Source organism: Theropithecus gelada, chromosome 15 (assembly GCF_003255815.1).
Source record: "Theropithecus gelada isolate Dixy chromosome 15, Tgel_1.0, whole genome shotgun sequence".
NCBI classification, from domain to species: domain Eukaryota; kingdom Metazoa; phylum Chordata; class Mammalia; order Primates; family Cercopithecidae; genus Theropithecus; species Theropithecus gelada.
This window is the reverse complement of record NC_037683.1, coordinates 1,130,665-1,147,151: the sequence shown is the minus strand read 5'-3', so window position 1 is coordinate 1,147,151 and position 16,487 is coordinate 1,130,665. Positions and strand designations below refer to the sequence as shown.

General features: G+C 58.1%; 1 protein-coding gene across 2 annotated transcripts; it reads left to right on the top strand.

Moving 5' to 3' along the window:
* Positions 1-6,960: 6,960 nt before the first annotated feature.
* Positions 6,961-14,346, top strand: UAP1L1 (UDP-N-acetylglucosamine pyrophosphorylase 1 like 1). 2 transcript variants are annotated; one of them, XM_025360795.1, is made up of 9 exons: positions 6,961-7,311; positions 7,540-7,744; positions 7,992-8,167; positions 8,444-8,616; positions 8,769-8,962; positions 9,516-9,656; positions 10,203-10,388; positions 11,838-11,904; positions 12,479-14,346. In XM_025360795.1, exons 1-9 carry the CDS (start codon positions 7,023-7,025, stop codon positions 12,572-12,574), a joined length of 1,527 nt encoding a protein of 508 aa, XP_025216580.1. In that variant the 5' UTR covers positions 6,961-7,022; the 3' UTR covers positions 12,575-14,346. The 2 variants fall into 2 exon arrangements, with proteins under 2 accessions (XP_025216580.1, XP_025216579.1); XM_025360794.1 differs by having other exon boundaries at positions 11,838-14,346.
* The last annotated feature ends 2,141 nt before the right edge of the window (positions 14,347-16,487 follow it).

The following is a 16,487-nucleotide window of genomic DNA, read 5'->3' as shown; positions in this document are numbered from 1 at the left end:
TTTTCTTTTCCTATTTTAGCTTTATTATATCATCATCTTTTAAAAAGAGCTTTCTAAAAACGAAGTACCCAGTGTGTTTAGCAGGCCCCAGTTTACCCTTCCACAGCCCTCTTCCTCCACCACCCCTTCCTTATCGGTAACCTGGAAGTGGGTAGTCCATCAGCAAGTTAGCCGAGGACAGTGTGTAAAACGGCCTCGAGCCACGGAGGAGAAGTGCGCGGCAGTTAGCTGCCTGCTTTGATCCAGTGGTTAAGATACTCAGCCTCGGCCGGGCGCGGTGGCTCAAGCCTGTAATCCCAGCACTTTGGGAGGCCGAGACGGGCGGATCACAAGGTCAGGAGATCGAGACCATCCTGGCTAACATGGTGAAACCCCGTCTCTACTAAAAAATACAAAAAAACTAGCTGGGCGAGGTGGCCGGCGCCTGTAGTCCCAGCTACTCGGAGGCTGAGGCAGGAGAATGGCGTGAACCTGGGAGGCGGAGCTTGCAGTGAGCTGAGATCCGGCCACTGCACTCCAGCCTGGGCGACAGAGCGAGACTCCGTCTCAAAAAAAAAAAAAAAAAAATTAGCCAGGCGTGGTGTTGCATGCCTGTGGTCCCAGGTACTTGGGAGACTGAGGTGGGAGGATCCCTTGAACCCAGGAGGTTGAGGCTGTGATTGAGCCACTGCCCTCCATCCTGGGTGACGGAGCGAGATCTTGTCTCGAAAACAAAACAAAACAAGCCAGCACAACACTCAAGCCCTTTGTTCAGCAGTCTCGCGTCCCCGTTCACAGCCCCCAGCATCCCCGCACCTACCCTGTTTCCAGCACACCCCTCACCGCAGGTGCCAGGCCTGGGGCCCCTGCACTCCCTCACTTCCAGGCCCCTGTGCCTGGTGGCTCTTCTACCAGGAAGGCCTTTCCCCTCTGCTCCAGGCTGACTGCACCACATCCTTCAGAACTCTGCTCCGGCCCCGATCCCCCTCCCCCTGAAGCCTGCTTAGATAAAGCACCAGGGGCAGCTTTTTCCTGTCCCAGGGGTTCACAGCTATTTGGAACCAGGGGCCTGGCATTGGCCTGGCCCCCAGTGGGTGCTCTGTGGATGGCACTGGGGAGCCTTATCCAGTGAAGTCACAGGGGAAACACCATCCTTGAGTGGGCACCAAGCCAGGCTGAGGCCTAAGGGATGGGGAAGGTCTGAGAACAGCTCAGGGGGATGGCAGGGGAGGCCAGTGTGGATGTAGAGTCGGTGGCCAGCAGTGAGCAAAGCTGTGGCAGCTCAGAACAGCATGGTCAGCAGTGTCCAGGCCAGGTCAGCTACGGCCCCGCATGGAACTGAACCTACCATGCAGACAAAACAAGGGCTTTTCACACCATCCAGAACCTTGGGGGAGGTGGCCCCAGCTGGCCCTTGGTCTGTGGGCTTTTCTGTGGCCCCTGGCTGGGTATTGGAGGAAGGTAGAAAAAAGACTGGAGGCCGGGCGCAGTGGCTCACGTCTGTAATCCCAGCACTTTGGGAGGCTAAGGCGGGTGGATCACCTAAGGTCAGGAGTTCGAGAGCAGCCTGACCAACATGGAGAAACCCCATCTCTACTAAAAATACAAAATTAGCTGGGCGTGGTGGCACGTGACTGTAATCCCAGCTACTCAGGAGGCTGAGGCAGGAGAATAGCTTGAACTCTGGAGGCGGAGGTTGCAGTGAGCCGAGAATGCGCAATTGCACTCCAGCTTGGGCAAGAAGAGCGAAACTCCATGTCAAAAAAAAAAAAAAAAGAGGCCGGGTGCGGTGGCTCAAGCCTGTAATCCCAGCACTTTGGGAGGCTCAGATGGGCAGATCACAAGGTCAGGAGATCGAGACCGTCCTGGCTAACACGCTGAAACTCCATCTCTACTAAAAAATACAAAAAACTAGCCGAGTGAGGTGGCGGGCACCTGTAGTCCCAGCTACTCAGGAGGCTGGGGCAAGAGAATGGCGTAAACCCGGGAGGCGGAGCTTGCAGTGAGCTGAGATCTGGCCACTGCATTCCATTCTGGGTGACAGAGCAAGACTCCGTCTGGGGGGGAAAAAAAAAAAAGAAAAAGGCCAGGTGTGGTGGCTCACGCCTGTAATCCCAGCACTTTGGGAGGCCAAGGCGGGCGGATCACCTGAGTTCAGGAGATCGAGACCATCCTGGCTAACATGGTGAAAACCCGTCTCCACTAAAAATACAAAAAAAAAAAAAAAATTAAGGCCGGGCACGGTGGCTCAAGCCTGTAATCCCAGCACTTTGGGAGGCCGAGGCGGGTGGATCACGAGGTCAGGAGATTGAGACCATCCTGGCTAACATGGCGAAACCCCGTCTCTACTAAAAAATACAAAAAACTAGCCGGGCGAGGTGGCGGGCGTCTGTAGTCCCAGCTACTCGGGAGGCTGAGGCAGGAGAATGGCGTGAACCCGGGAGGCGGAGCTTGCAGTGAGCCGAGATCGCGCCACTGCACTCCAGCCTGGGCGACTAAGCGAGACTCTGTCTCAAAAAAAAAAAAAAAAAAAAAAAAGACTGGAGGCTGTGCCTGGCTTTGGGTGTGGGACTAAGATGTGGTCCTGCGTCCTTCCTGTCCTGAGCTCTGACCACTTCCTCCTTGCACTCCACTTTCCAGCTGGCCTGATAGTTTCCCAATCCTTCAGTTTTTAGTATTGTGTCACCCCTGGAGGTCCCATGCAGTCCCTGTACTTTTGCAGGCCCCATCTTAGCTGTAATTGTGTTCTCACTGTGTAAGCCTGGACCACTCTGGGCAGAGGTGGCAGGAAGACCGGCCCCTCTGTCCCCTGATGTATCCCCAGCAGTGGGTACCAAGGGAAGAACTGACAACAGCCCCTGAGCCTCCCAGGGCACCCGTCTGCACTCTTGGCCTCTGAGCCTTAGGGCCCTGCTCCCCTGAGTCGTTTGTGAAGACAGTTATCTGGCCACAAGGTGGTCCAGGAGGTTGCTGCCCACCTCAGCCTTGCCAGCACTCCTACCTGTCTGCAGGCTCTGTCGGCCTGGGTAGGGTCGCTCCTCCCCTTCTGGTGCCGCAAGTGCCTCTGGCTGTACAAACCCTGATTTTCTAAATCCTCTATTACAGCCCAACCCACACCTTGAGGTGAAATTTGGAATCACCCTGACCTAGAGGGCCAAGAGTTCGTGTCCTGACACCTGCCTCCAAGAGACATGTGCCTCCTCTGCTGCCCAGCCCTGCAGGGGTGATAAGGGTTCCCATGGACTCTGACCTGGGGCGTGGAGCCTGCTCTGCTCACCTGATTCCGTGTGTGCCCACCCTCCAACTCCAACGTTCATCTGAACTGGTGTTCAACCACCACAAACTACTGGAGTAGAACAGGCCATTCATTAATTCATTCATTCAGCAAGTACTCCCTGAACATTTGCTGTTGCCCAGTCACGGTGCAGGCTTGGGTTCAACACTCGCTTGTTCAGTCAACAAACATTGATTGGCCGGGCGCGGTGGCTCACGCCTGTAATCCCAGCACTTTGGGAGGCCGAGGCGGGCGGATCACAAGGTCAGGAGATCGAGACCACAGTGAAACCCCGTCTCTACTAAAAATACAAAAAATTAGCCGGGCGCGGTGGTGGGCGCCTGTAGTCCCAGCTACTCAGGAGGCTGAGGCGGGAGAATGGCGTGAACCCGGGAGGCGGAGCTTGCAGTGAGCCGAGATCGCGCCACTGCACTCCAGCCTGGGCGACAGCGCGAGACTCCGTCTCAAAAAAAAAAAAAAAAAAAAAAAAAAAAACAAACATTGATTGAGTGCCTACTGTGTGCTGCATTTATCTGAGGTGGTGGGGGTTGAGCAGTGGCCTAAACAATGCCCTGCCTGGGCTGGACACGGTGGCTCACACCTATAATCCCAACACTTTGGGAGGCCGAGGCGGGCGAATCACGGGGTCAGGAGTTCGAGACCAGCCTGGCCAACCATCTCTACTAAAAATACAAAAAATTAGCTGTGTGTGATGGCGGGCGCCTGTAACCCCAGCTACTCGGGAGGTTGAGGCAGAAGAATCACTTGAACCCAGGAGGCAGAGGTTGCAGTGAGCCGAGATTGCACCACTGCACTCCAGCCTGAGCGACAGAATGAGACGTTGTCTCAAAACATAAAACAAAAGCAGCAACTCCCCGCCTTTGTGGGGTTCACTTCGCACAGGGGAGTCAGGCAGCCGAGAATGCAGAAAGGCAGCCTGGCATGGAGGATGGGAAGGTGCTCGCCGAGTGGGTGCGGCCTGGGGAGCTGAGGCCTGATCAAACATCCCCAGCCACACGTTTCTCTGGGGACAAGCGGTCCAGGAGGGAGGAACAGGAAGTGCAGAGACCCCGAGGCAGGCCCAAAAAGCAACTCCATGCAGGTCCAGGAGAATGCATCTGGGCCTTGCCCCGGCGGTAAAGCCCCCTTCCGAACTCAGTGAGGGCATGTGTGTGGAGGTGGGGGCAGAACCCCACTGCAAGGAGACACAACTGCCTGAGGGGTCCACGGGGCGGCATGAGGGAGATGTTACTTTTCATTTTGGGTCCTAGATCACCGTCAGAGGCGTGTGAACCGGAGCAACTCCATCTTGAATGGGAGCTGGGTAAAATAAGGCTGAGACCTACTGAGCTGCGTTTCTGGATGGTCAAGGGATTCTAAGTCAGGATGACATAGGAGGTCGGCACAAGACACAGGTCATAAAGACCTTGCTGATAAAACACGTTGCGATAAAGAAGCCAGCCAAAACCCACCAAAACCAAGATGTCAATGACAGCGACCTCTGGTTGTCCTCACTGCTACACTCCCACCAGCGCCATGACAATTTACAGATGCAATGGCAATGTCAGGAAGTTACCCTATATGGTCTACAAAGGGGAAGCATGAATTATCCACTCCTTGTTTAGCATATCATCCAAAAAAAACATAAAAACGGGCAACCAGCAGCCCTCAGGGCTGCTCTGTCTGTAGAGTAGCCATTCTTTATTCCTTTACTTTCCTAATAACTTGCTTTCGCTTTACTGTACGGGCTTGCCCTGAATTCTTTCTTGCACAAGATCCAAGAACCCTCTCTTGGAGTCTGGATCGGAACCTCTTTCCTGTAACAGCACAATTTTTTTGTTTGTTTGTTTTGATTTGTTTTTGTTTTGAGACGGAGTTTTGTTCTTGTTGCCCAGGCTGGAGTACAATGGTGTGACCTTGGCTCATGGCAACCTCCCCCTCCCAGGTTCAAGGGATTCTCCTGCCTCAGCCCCTGGAGTAGCTGGGATTATAGGTAGGCAACACCACGTCTGGCTAATTTTGTATTTTTAGTAGAGACAAGGTTTCTCCACGTTGGTCAGGCTGGTCTCAAACTCCCGACCTCAGGTGATCCGCCTGCCTCGGCCTTCCAAAGTGCTGGGATTACAGAAGTGAGCCACTGCTCCTGGCTTCTTTTTTCTTTTTTTCTTTTTTTTTTTTGAGACAGAGTTTCGCTTTGTCACCCAGTCTGGAGTGCAGTGGTGCAATCTTGGCTCACTGCAACCTCCGCCTCCTGGGTTCAAGTGATTCCCGTGCCTCATCCTCCCGAGTAGCTGGGACTATACAGGTACACGCCACCACACCTGGCTAATTTTTGTATTTTTAGTGGAGACGGGGTTTCACCATGTTGCCGAAGCTGGTCTCGAACTCCTGGGCTCAAGCGATCATCCTGCCTTGGTCTCCCAAGGTGTTAGGATTACAGGCGTGAGCCACCGCACCTGGCCACCATTTGAATTCTTTTAAGCAGTCATGTGTATTACTTTTAGGCTTATTATAGTTTCTAGGAGAAAGTTTTGTGCCCAACTGGCAGAATCTACCCTTTCATATTTTTCACAAGCAAACGATTTTATTTTTATTTTTATTGAGATGAAGTCTCACTCTGTCTCCCAGGCTGGAGTGAAGCGGAGAGATCTCAGCTCACTCGAACCTCCGCCTCCTGAGTTCAAGGGATTCTCCTGCCTCAGCCTCCCGAGTAGCTGGGACTACAGGCACACGCCACCACACCTGGCTAATTTCTGTATTTTTAGTAGAGATGGGGTTTCACCATGTTGGCCAGGTTGGTCTCGAACTCCTGATCTCAGGTGATCCCCCGACTTCGGCCTCTCAAAGTGCTGGGATTACAGGCGGGAGCCACCGCGCCGACCACAAGCAAGATATTTTAAAACCTGATAGTAAAATACCAATGTAGGCGAGGGGCTGCAGAGTGCTCTGGTCACCGGGCAATGGGAAGGTGGAGGGGTGTGCGGGAGGGAGCCCCAAGTCACAGGGCGGCTTCCTGCTGACGCTGTGCTGGCATCCCGGCACAGGGTCTGGCTCCATCCTCCCAACAGCTCAGCGGTAGCCCAGGCCTCTTCAATGCACCCTGGCCGGTTGTCTCTCCACCAGGAGGTTTCCGTCCGAGTCTTGGTTAGCGAAAAGCTGGCCATGCCACTCTTTTGAAAGCCAGTGCTGGGACAGAACCTAGTTTTCCCCTGCGGGGCGTCCCCGGGGCCTCTTCCTCCCTTAGCTCAATGGTCGGTTTCTCCACCCACGCCAGAGGGCGCGACCCAGAGGGTCCTGGGATCCCTCGCGGCGGGGCGCGGAGTGGACAGGGCGGGCACGGGTCGGGGGCCTGGAGCAGGGCTGGAACCGGGACGGGAGCTCGAGGGATCAGGCCAGGGCCAGACACTGGAGCGGGTCCAGGGGACGGAGAGGGACTGGGAACAGGCTGGAGAGATGAGGCTGGGCCTGTCTCGAGTCTCGGACAGGACGCGGGGGGAGCTGAGGGGACGTGGACAGGGCGGGGTCAGAGAGAACCCGGACGGCGTCGGGGTCGCGGAGCGGGGGTGGGCGGGCTCCGGGGCAGGACGCGGGGCGGGGTCGAGGCGGGGTCGAGGCGGGGTCGAGGCGGGGTCGAGGCGGGGTCGAGGCGGGGTCGAGGCGGGGCGCCCCGGGCCCGCCCCGCTGGGGGGTCTGCACCGCCCGTCCAGTCCCGTGACGCTGGTCAGTGGCGCGGGTCACGAGTGCCGACTCGACCGACGGCAGCAGCGACATGGCCTCGGAGCAGGACGTGCGCGCCCGGCTGCAGCGCGCTGGCCAGGAGCACCTCCTGCGCTTCTGGGCCGAGCTGGCGCCGGAGTCGCGAGCCTTGCTGCTGGCGGAGCTGGCGCTGCTGGAGCCCGAGGCGCTGCGCGAGCACTGCCGGCGGGCGGCGGAGGCCTGCGCGCGCCCCCACGGCCCGCTGCCCGGCTTGGCCGAGCGCCTGCGGCCCCTGCCCGCCGAGCGCGTGGGCAGGGCCAGCCGCAGCGACCCCGAGACGCGGCGGCGCTGGGAGGAGGAAGGTAGGCGGGGCGGGAGGCCCTGGGGGCCGGCAGGGGCTCGTGCCCACGGAGCGGGAGGGAACCGAGGCCGCGCTCGGGGAACTGTAATTCTCCTCGCTACTTTGAGACGTGTCTCGCCTCACGCGTTCTGGCCCCCGAGTCCCGGAGCCCCAGCCCCAGGGCTGGTTTTCCCTAAAGCGGAAGGGTGGGCGGGTCCCGGGCGTCCCTTCACAGCGCCCGTACCCCCAGGTTTCCGCCAGATTGCCCTGAACAAGGTGGCCGTCCTGCTGCTGGCGGGGGGGCAGGGCACTCGCCTGGGCGTGACCTACCCCAAGGGTATGTACCGTGTGGGGCTGCCCAGCCGGAAGACCCTGTACCAGCTGCAGGCGGAGCGGATTCGGCGGGTGGAGCAGCTGGCCGGTGAGCGCCACGGGACCCGCTGCACCGTCCCCTGGTGTGTCCTCCCTGCCCTACCTCGGCCCAGAGGGACCCTTCCCCACGTCCCCCCCCAACCCCGCTGCACACGCGAGCCCCAACCCCGGCACAGCCCGGGACATAGCCCAGCACTGGCCCAAAATGGGGCCTGGCCCCAGCCCCAACTAGACACTGGACCCCGAACCCCAATGCCGGCTCTGGTCCGAGCGCAGGCTGCCTGCAGGGTCAGGCGCACTCGCGGCCGGCTCACCGCGCCTCCCTTGCAGGTACGTCATGACCAGCGAGTTCACTCTGGGGCCCACGGCCGAGTTCTTCAGGGAGCACAACTTCTTCCACCTGGACCCCGCCAACGTGGTCATGTTTGAGCAGCGCCTGCTGCCTGCTGTGACCTTTGATGGCAAGGTGATCCTGGAGCGGAAAGACAAAGTTGCCATGGCCCCAGGTGTGGCCCGTTCCTGAGACGGGGAGGGACCTCCCAGACCAGAACTGGGAGCGTAGCTGGGGGTCCACGCGCCCGGATTCGCGGCTGCCCCGAGGCTGTGTGGTCCCAGGTTAGGCGCCTCTTTCTCTGGGCCTTGAGCCTCATTTGTCACGTGGTACAACCGCTGGGCAGTCTGGTTAGTGATCGGGGCTGCCTCCCGCCTCCAGTACGTCCTAGACCCGCAGAGCGAGCTGTGGCTGGAGCCCTCGCAACATCTATTCCCTTCTCCGCCTGCAGACGGAAACGGGGGCCTCTATTGCGCACTGGAGGACTACAAGATCCTGGAGGACATGGAGCGCCGAGGAGTGGAGTTTGTGCACGTGTACTGTGTGGACAACATCCTGGTGCGATTGGCAGACCCTGTCTTCATCGGCTTCTGTGTGTTGCAGGGCGCAGACTGTGGCGCCAAGGTTAGCGCCCACCTGCGCGGAGCCCCGTCCCTCCTCCCAGCCCGGCCCCGCCCCTCGTGGATTACCTCCCCTCCGCGCAGCCTGGCCCTGCCCCTCGTGGAGCCCCGCCCCTCTCCCCAGCCCTCCAAGACCATCCCTGGTCTTGGCTGCAGGTGGTGGAAAAGGCATACCCCGAGGAGCCCGTGGGCGTGGTGTGCCAGGTGGACGGCGTCCCCCAGGTGGTGGAGTACAGCGAGATCAGTCCTGACACCGCACAGCTGCGTGCCTCCGACGGGGGCCTGCTGTACAATGCAGGCAACATCTGCAACCACTTCTTCACCCGAGGCTTCCTTAAGGCGGTCACCAGGTGTGCGGCAGCAGGTGGCTGCGGAGTGCCGGCCAGTGCCGCCTGCGCTGACCAGGGACCCGTGGGGTCCCAGTGAGCTGAGTGCCCTGGGCCACAGCTGCTGTGGTCAGGAGTGGCTGCGGTCAGGGGCGGCTGATGGGTTGGGGTGGAAAATGGATCCTGTGTTTGCAGAGGCAGAGGTGCTGGAGATCAGGCACAAGCCGTGCTCAGCAGGCAGCTGCTGTAAGGCTCTGTGATCAAGTCTGCTATCTCCGCCTTCTGGGGACCTGCCCTGGTGCCCATGGTACTACCTCTGCCCTGGGGCTTGCCAGTTTCTGTTTGCCTGGGCAGGGATGTGGCTGATGGTACCTGACACTTGGCACGGGGATGCAGGGAGGAGGCCTGTGCCTGCTCCTCCCTGGAGATCTGGCCCTACTCTGCTGCTTCTGTCCCCTGTAGTGTCCCTCTGCCATCCTGTCCCACCCAGCTGGGTGTGCTCAGAAGTGGGGACAGAGCCCCAGCGGTGCCATATCTGATCTGTGTCTTTCCTCCCCTCTGCTCTCGCGTACCCCAGGGAGTTTGAGCCTTTGCTGAAGCCACACGTGGCTGTGAAGAAAGTCCCGTATGTGGATGAAGAGGGGAACCTGGTAAAGCCGCTAAAACCCAATGGGATAAAGATGGAGAAGTTTGTGTTTGATGTGTTCCGGTTTGCTAAGTTAGTAGTGGGACTCATTCATTTTTCCCTTCTTCCTTCCCTCAGTTTTGGTGGTGGGAACTGAGGCCCAGCTGACAGGGAAGTGGAGACTTGGGGGGCTAAGGGGCCTGCGGGCAGGTCTCAGGGAGAAGACCAGAAGGTGCTTTTGGCCCTGAGGGTAAGCAGCACCCCAGGTGGGGGCATAGGGAGTCCTTGGGGGCTGTGGACTTGGGAGGACAGTAGTGCCACCTCCTGGACCTTCCACTCCCCCACCCACAGTTAGGAGAGGTCTCCTGGCCAGGTTGCCAGGGCGGCTCACAGGGCCTTTGGCCCTCACTGCAGGGGTCCCAGGGTCTGGGTTTTTGGCTGCCGGAAATGGCTGCTGGAATTGGGCTATCCCCAGCGTCTCAGGAGCAAAGACACTCAGTACCTGTGAGGGCTCCTCCCTAGACTTGCTGTCCATGGGACCAGACCTTCACTCTGCCACTGGAAACCTGGCCCAGCCCTCACCCGCCCGGATCAGGGCCTCTGTGCCAGGACGTGGGTGACTAGCCCTTTCCCCACCAGGAACTTTGTTGCCTTTGAAGTACTACGGGAGGAGGAATTTTCCCCACTGAAGAATGCAGAGCCGGCCGACAGGGATAGTCCCCGTACCTCCCGCCAGGCCCTGCTCGCCCAGCACTACCGGTGGGCTCTGCAGGCAGGGGCCCGCTTCCTGGATGCCCGTGGGGCCTGGCTCCCAGAGCTGCCCGGGTGAGTGTGGCCCTCGGGTAGCTACGGCCAGAAGGGGAGGGCTGTCAGGACCCAGTCTTCAGCTCCAGAGCCCTGTTGGCTCTGCGACAGCCATGCTGGGGAGGGGTCTTCCTCCCCAGCACCACCACAGATGCAGGTGGCCTTGTGTCCGGCCAGCTCCAGGTCACACGGTGACCATTGGCGCAGCCTCCTGGCCTGACCCTTCAAGTTGTGCTCAGTGCACTGAGGGAGGCAGGGGGCTCCCCAACTCCCTCCCCAACTTGTCCACAAGCTTTTGGTTTACAAAAGCATACTTAGATTTGCCTTTTATTTTATTTTATTTATTTATTTATTTTTATTTATTTATGTTTTGAGATGGAGTCTCGCTCCGTCGCCCAGGCTGGAGTGCAGTGGCGCCATCTCGGCTCACTGCAAGCTCCGCCTCCCGGGTTCACGCCATTCTCCTGCCTCAGCCTCCGGAGTACCTGGGACTACAGGCGCCCGCTGCCACGCCCGGCTAATGTTTTATATTTTTTTTTAGTAGAGATGGGGTTTCACCGTGTTAGCCAGGATGGTCTCAGTCTCCTGACCTTGTGATCCGCCCACCTCAGCCTCCCAAAGGGCTGGGATTACAGGCGTGAGCCACCGCGCCTGCCTATTTTTTTATTTTTATTTTTCTTATTTGTATAAACTTGTGGGGTGCGTGTGCAGCTTTGTTACATGTGTAGATTGCACAGTGGTCAGGTCAGGGCTTTTACGGGATCCATCACCCAACCAACCTTGTTCCCATTTATTCACAGGCTTTGAAACTGAGCCCCTGGCATGAATTCAGAAAGTAGCAGGACAGTTTGATTTCAGGGCTGGGAAAGAAAAAGACGTTTGGCTTTTGCCTCCCTGATTTTCTTTTTTTTTTTTTTTTTTTTTTTTTTGAGACGGAGTCTCACTCTGTCGCCCAGGCTGGAGTGCAGTGGCCAGATCTCAGCTCACTGCAAGCTCCGCCTCCCGGGTTTACACCATTCTCCTGCCTCAGCCTCCCGAGTAGCTGGGACTACAGGCGCCCGCCACCTCGTCCGGCTGTTTTTGTATTTTTTAGTAGAGACGGGGTTTCACCATGTCAGCCAGGATGGTCTCGATCTCCTGACCTCGTGATCCGCCCGTCTCGGCCTCCCAAAGTGCTGGGATTACAGGCTTGAGCCACCGCGCCCGGCCTCCTCCCTGATTTTCTAAATCTAGCTGCCTAGGCTCTGCGTGGGAGGCCTGTGGGGGTGCTTTCTACCCCAAATCAGGTCCTGTCACTTGGCAGTGGGATGTGTGCTCAGGGTTTGGGGTGTCCAGAGGAAGACAAGTTTGCTGAGATGGGCTCTGGGGAGCCAGATGTGTAGAGCTCAGTCTCCTATGGGGGGTGGGGGTGCTGTGGGAGGGCTCTGGGCAGGCTTTGCAAGGAGATATTGACAAGCGGACTTTCCCTAGCTTACCCCCAAATGGAGACCCTCCGGCCATCTGTGAGATCTCGCCCTTGGTGTCTTACTCTGGAGAGGTGAGAGCTGCCCGCCCCTATCTGGGGCTTTTCTGGAGTCAGGTTTTTAATACCACCTGGGGAGAGGTGGCTGCTTGGGTGGAGACGGCACAGCTCTACCTCAGTGAACCAATGGGATCGGTGGTTTAAAGTTGCAGAAGACTTTCCAAGATATGGGATGGGGTGGGGTGAGGCGTCCAGAGGCCTTTGCAGGACCTGGGAGGGCATGGGTATGAGACAGCCCAGGTCTGAGCCCAGTGTGGGGCCAGACAGGATTTTGTGGGGGCCTCGTGGAGGTAGGACACTGGCCTCTCCCACCTCCCTGACCTTGGCTACCCTTGCCCCTTTCTCTGGTCAGGTCAGACCTGAGCGTGACAGGAGGGTCTCCTGCTGGCCTAGGGTCTTGAGTGTGGTCTTGGGTGGCCTTGCAGTGTGTGTCTGCTCCTGGCCCTGGAAGCCTTTATGTCCCTACCCCTCCCTGACTCCAGGCAGACCTGGGATCGTGCCTGGGGACTGTGGCTCCTTGGTGTGGCCAGAGGGGGCTGTGGCCAGCCAAAAGGTGGGTACTTGGCCATTGTTGCCTGCTCGTCTCCAGGGTTTAGAAGTGTACCTGCAAGGCCGGGAGTTCCAGTCCCCGTTCATCTTGGATGAGGACCAGGCCAGGGAGCTACTACAGCCACAGGAGTCCTGACACCCCCAGACTGCCCCCAGACTCCCCCCAGACCTGCCAGCCCTGGCGTCCTGGAGCTGGGGGCTATGGCCCCAGCCTGCGCTCTGGACGGGAAAGCAGCCTGCCACGTGCTTCCTGCCTGCAGAACGCAGAATGAAGCATGCTGGTGGACTCCATGAGGGCAGGGCCTCTCCTGTCGCCTCTGGACACAAGTGGCTACAGCCTGCTGGGGGCTCTGTGGCTCCATTCCCGGATGTGGGGTCTAATCGAGAGGCAGAGGGACTTGGGACCTGGGAGAATGGGGTTGAGAGGAGGCTTCAGGTTGGGGCCCAAGGGAGGTGTGGTGTCATCTGGGGAGAACAGGAGGGCACGTCCCTTTGGGAGCCCGCCCTGGGATCCCCCTCACCCAGTCGAGCCCTGGAAGCTGCATAAGCTATGCAGGCCGTGCTTCTGCAGCCTACCAATGGAGAACCAGAATGAGGGGAACAATTCCACCCAGTTGAGGGCTGCCCCCTCCTCCTCAGCAGCCGAACCAGTAATGGGGGCAAGGCTGGGGCATCCCAGCCCACATACCCTGGATGCCCAGCAAGGCCACAGAAAGGGTCTGATGTCCGTGATCCAGGTGGCTCTGAGAAGCTTGGCCTGGACACCTGAGGCTGCGGCCGGTACTCCTGCCTTCTCCCCATCTATCCCTAAGGCCTCTGCCTCTCAGCCTCTTCCATGGTCCGTTTAGGCTGCTGAATTTTCTGTTCTTCCCCAACAACCAGTGGGATCAGTGCTGGTGGCCTCTGTGATGGTTGCTGACTAATCCGGGATTTCATGAGTCAGAGGCACTACCCCTCACCCCACCTGCCTGCTGCTTCTGATGGATCTTCGTGCTCAGGCTGCCCAGCTCCCCAAGTGAGGACTCAGCCTCCATATTTGGTGCCTTGGCCCCTCCCTGCACTCAGGAGTGGCTGGGACAAGCCAGCTGCCCCAGGGTTCTTCCCCTGGTGACTCTCACCTGCTTTCTCATCTCGGGGGAGGCAGTGGCACCTCCCTCTCCCTGCTGACATGAAGAGAGCTATGATATGCAAGCGCTGCTAACTCATCCTCCGCCCCCACCTCGAAACCCACGGCCCCTAGTGGAGGGACGCTACTCATCCCCATTGGTTTCCCAGGGGAGGGGTGTTGTCTGGAAGGGCAGGTTTAGATGCAACCTTCCAGACTTAGAGGCACGGGGAGGACAGTGGCTGAGTGGAGGCGCCCAGACCTGGGCAGGCAGCAGGCTCAGGCCCACACCTTGTGATATTTGAAACCAAAGCTTTCCCTCTCCCTGGCTCCGCCCTTCTTATTGCAAACCATGCTGTGCCTTAGGGCCCTTCTCATAGCTACTCCTCATGGCCATGACTGGAACAGGGATGCAACCTCTTTCTACATAAGCATAGTTAGTTGGGTGAAGTCTTTTTTTTCTTTTTTTTTTTTTGAGATGGAGTTTCACTCTTGTTGTCCAGGCTGGAGTGAAGTGGGGTGACCTTGGCTCACTGCAACCTCCGCCTCCTGCGTCAGCCTCCCGAGTAGCTGGGACTACAGGCACCCACCACCACGCCTGGCTAATTCTTTGTATTTTTAGTAGAGACGGGGTTTGACTGTGTTAGCCAGGATGGTCTCCATCTCCTGACCTCGTGATCCACCCACTTCGACCTCCCAAACTGCTGGGATTATAGGTGTGAGCCACCGTGCTGGGCCGGTTGCTGGCATCTTAATGTTCTGTAGGTGGAACATTTCCAATAAACACAAGGTGCTGTGATTGACTGCTACCTTGGCAAGTGCAGTTTTTGGCCAGTGCATGGGTGTTGGGAACAAGGATCAGGTGTTCACAGCTGTGTCCCAGGGGTGGAGCTCACTGGAGGCCCCCTTGGAGAGAAGAGTTCACACATGAAGGCCAAGACTACTTGGGGTGCCCAGGAATCCCCCCGCACTTCCATCCCACTCTTCACCAGGGTCTCAGGAAGGACCAAGACAACCTGGGGTCAGGAACCTCGGGGTGCTCTCCAGGGTTGGATTCTACATGCTCAGCTCTGACAGCCTGGAGACTCACTCTCCTGCACCTGCATCCTTGAGATGCCAAGGTTTCCCTGCTCACCACATGACAGGGATGCTTGGGGCACTGCAGGGACTGACAAGAGTGAGTGGTGTCAACCTAAAGAGAAACTCAGGCTCTCCAGGATAAATGAATTTAATCAAGAATAACACATAATTGCAATTCAGAGTATGCAAGCCTCAGTGGGCCACAGGCATATGGTGGGGGGGGGGGTGGGCGGTGTGGGGATTGAGGAAAGGGGGAATCTTTTTTTTTTTTTTTTTGAGACTGGGTCTCTGTTGCCCAGGCTGGAGTGCAGTGGTGTGATCATGGCTCACTGCAGCCTTGACCTCCTGGGCTTAGGTGATCCTCCCACCTCAGCCTCCAGAGTAGGGACCACTGGTGCACACCACCACGACGCTGGACTCTTTTTTTTTTTGAGATGGAGTCTCACTCTCACCCAGACTGGAGTGCAGTGGCGCAATCTCGGCTCGCTGCAAGCTCCGCCTCCCGGGTTCACGCCATTCTCCTGCCTCAGTCTCCCAAGTAGCTGGGACTACAGGCGCCTGCCACCATGCCCGGCTAATTTTTCGTATTTTTAGCAGAGACGGGGTTTCACTGTGTTAGCCAGGATGGTCTCGATCTCCTGACCTCATGATCCACCCATGTTGGCCTCCCAAAGTGCTGGGATTACAAGCGTGAGCCATCACGCCCAGCCTCATTTTTTTTGTTTTTGGTAGAGATAGAGGTTTCACTTTGTTGCCCAGGTTGGACTCCTGAGCTCAGGGTATCTGCCCACCTCGGCCTCCAAAAGTGCTGGGATTACTACAAGCATGAGTCACTGTGCCCTGCCCAGGGGAATTTTTTTTTTTTTTTTAAACAGAGTCTTGCTCTGTCACCCAGGCTGGAGTGCAGTGGTGTGATCTCACTGCAACCTCCACCTCCTGGTTCAAGGAATTCTCCTGCCTCAGTCTCCCGTGTAGCTGGGACTACAGGCGCTCGCCACCAACCATGCCAGGCCAATTTTTTGTGTGTATTTTTTGTAGAGACGGGGTCTCACCATGTTGGCCAGGCTAGTCTTGAACTGCTGACTTCAAGTGATCCGCCTGCCTCGGCCTCCCGAAGTCCTGGGATTACAGAAGCCACCGTGCCTGGCCCCAAAGGGAATCTTTTAAAGACAAGAGAAGTTCCCATAAGCTGTCTTGAAACCAAGGGTTATAAAGACCAAAGGTTAGAAGGGTTTGCCGCAGGCGCTCCATTGCTAATGTTTTTGTGAGGGCTTCTTCAGGGCCTCTTGTTAGAGCGTGACATAAACGACTCCATTTGGGTTACGGCAAGTGTCACGGGGGGAAGAGACCAGCAGAAACCTTAAGATGACCCCTAGCAGGGCAGGAGGCCAGGGTAACAGAGTTAGACGAGCCACGTGCTAAGCAGGACGTCGCTGCCGGGGACAGCCCTCCAGACACGCAGAAATGCCACAGTCAGGACCGTGGGAGGCAGCGGACTCGCCCAAGGGGCAGGGGGAGCCTGGCCAGGAGAGAATGAGGGAGGGGCCGGGAGTGAGGTTCGGCAGGGGAGAACCCAGGCAGGGAGGGCCTCGAGCGGCCACGGACGCCTCTTTGCCATTTTGGACGTTTTTGGGGAGGACAACCCGCGCAGGAAGAGCAGTCATCTCAAGCTGACCTCCAAGGCTACCGGGTTCGAGCGCTGAAGCCGGGTCTGAAAGCCCCGACCCGCCTATGGCACGGGGACTGTGGGTCCAGCCGGCCGCTTGGCCCCCTCGCTCGGCCCTGGTCCAGGCGCAGCGCTCGGGCCCCAGGGACGGTGAGATGCGGCGCGGCCAGCTTAGCTCGCGGTAGAGGCCACCCCAGC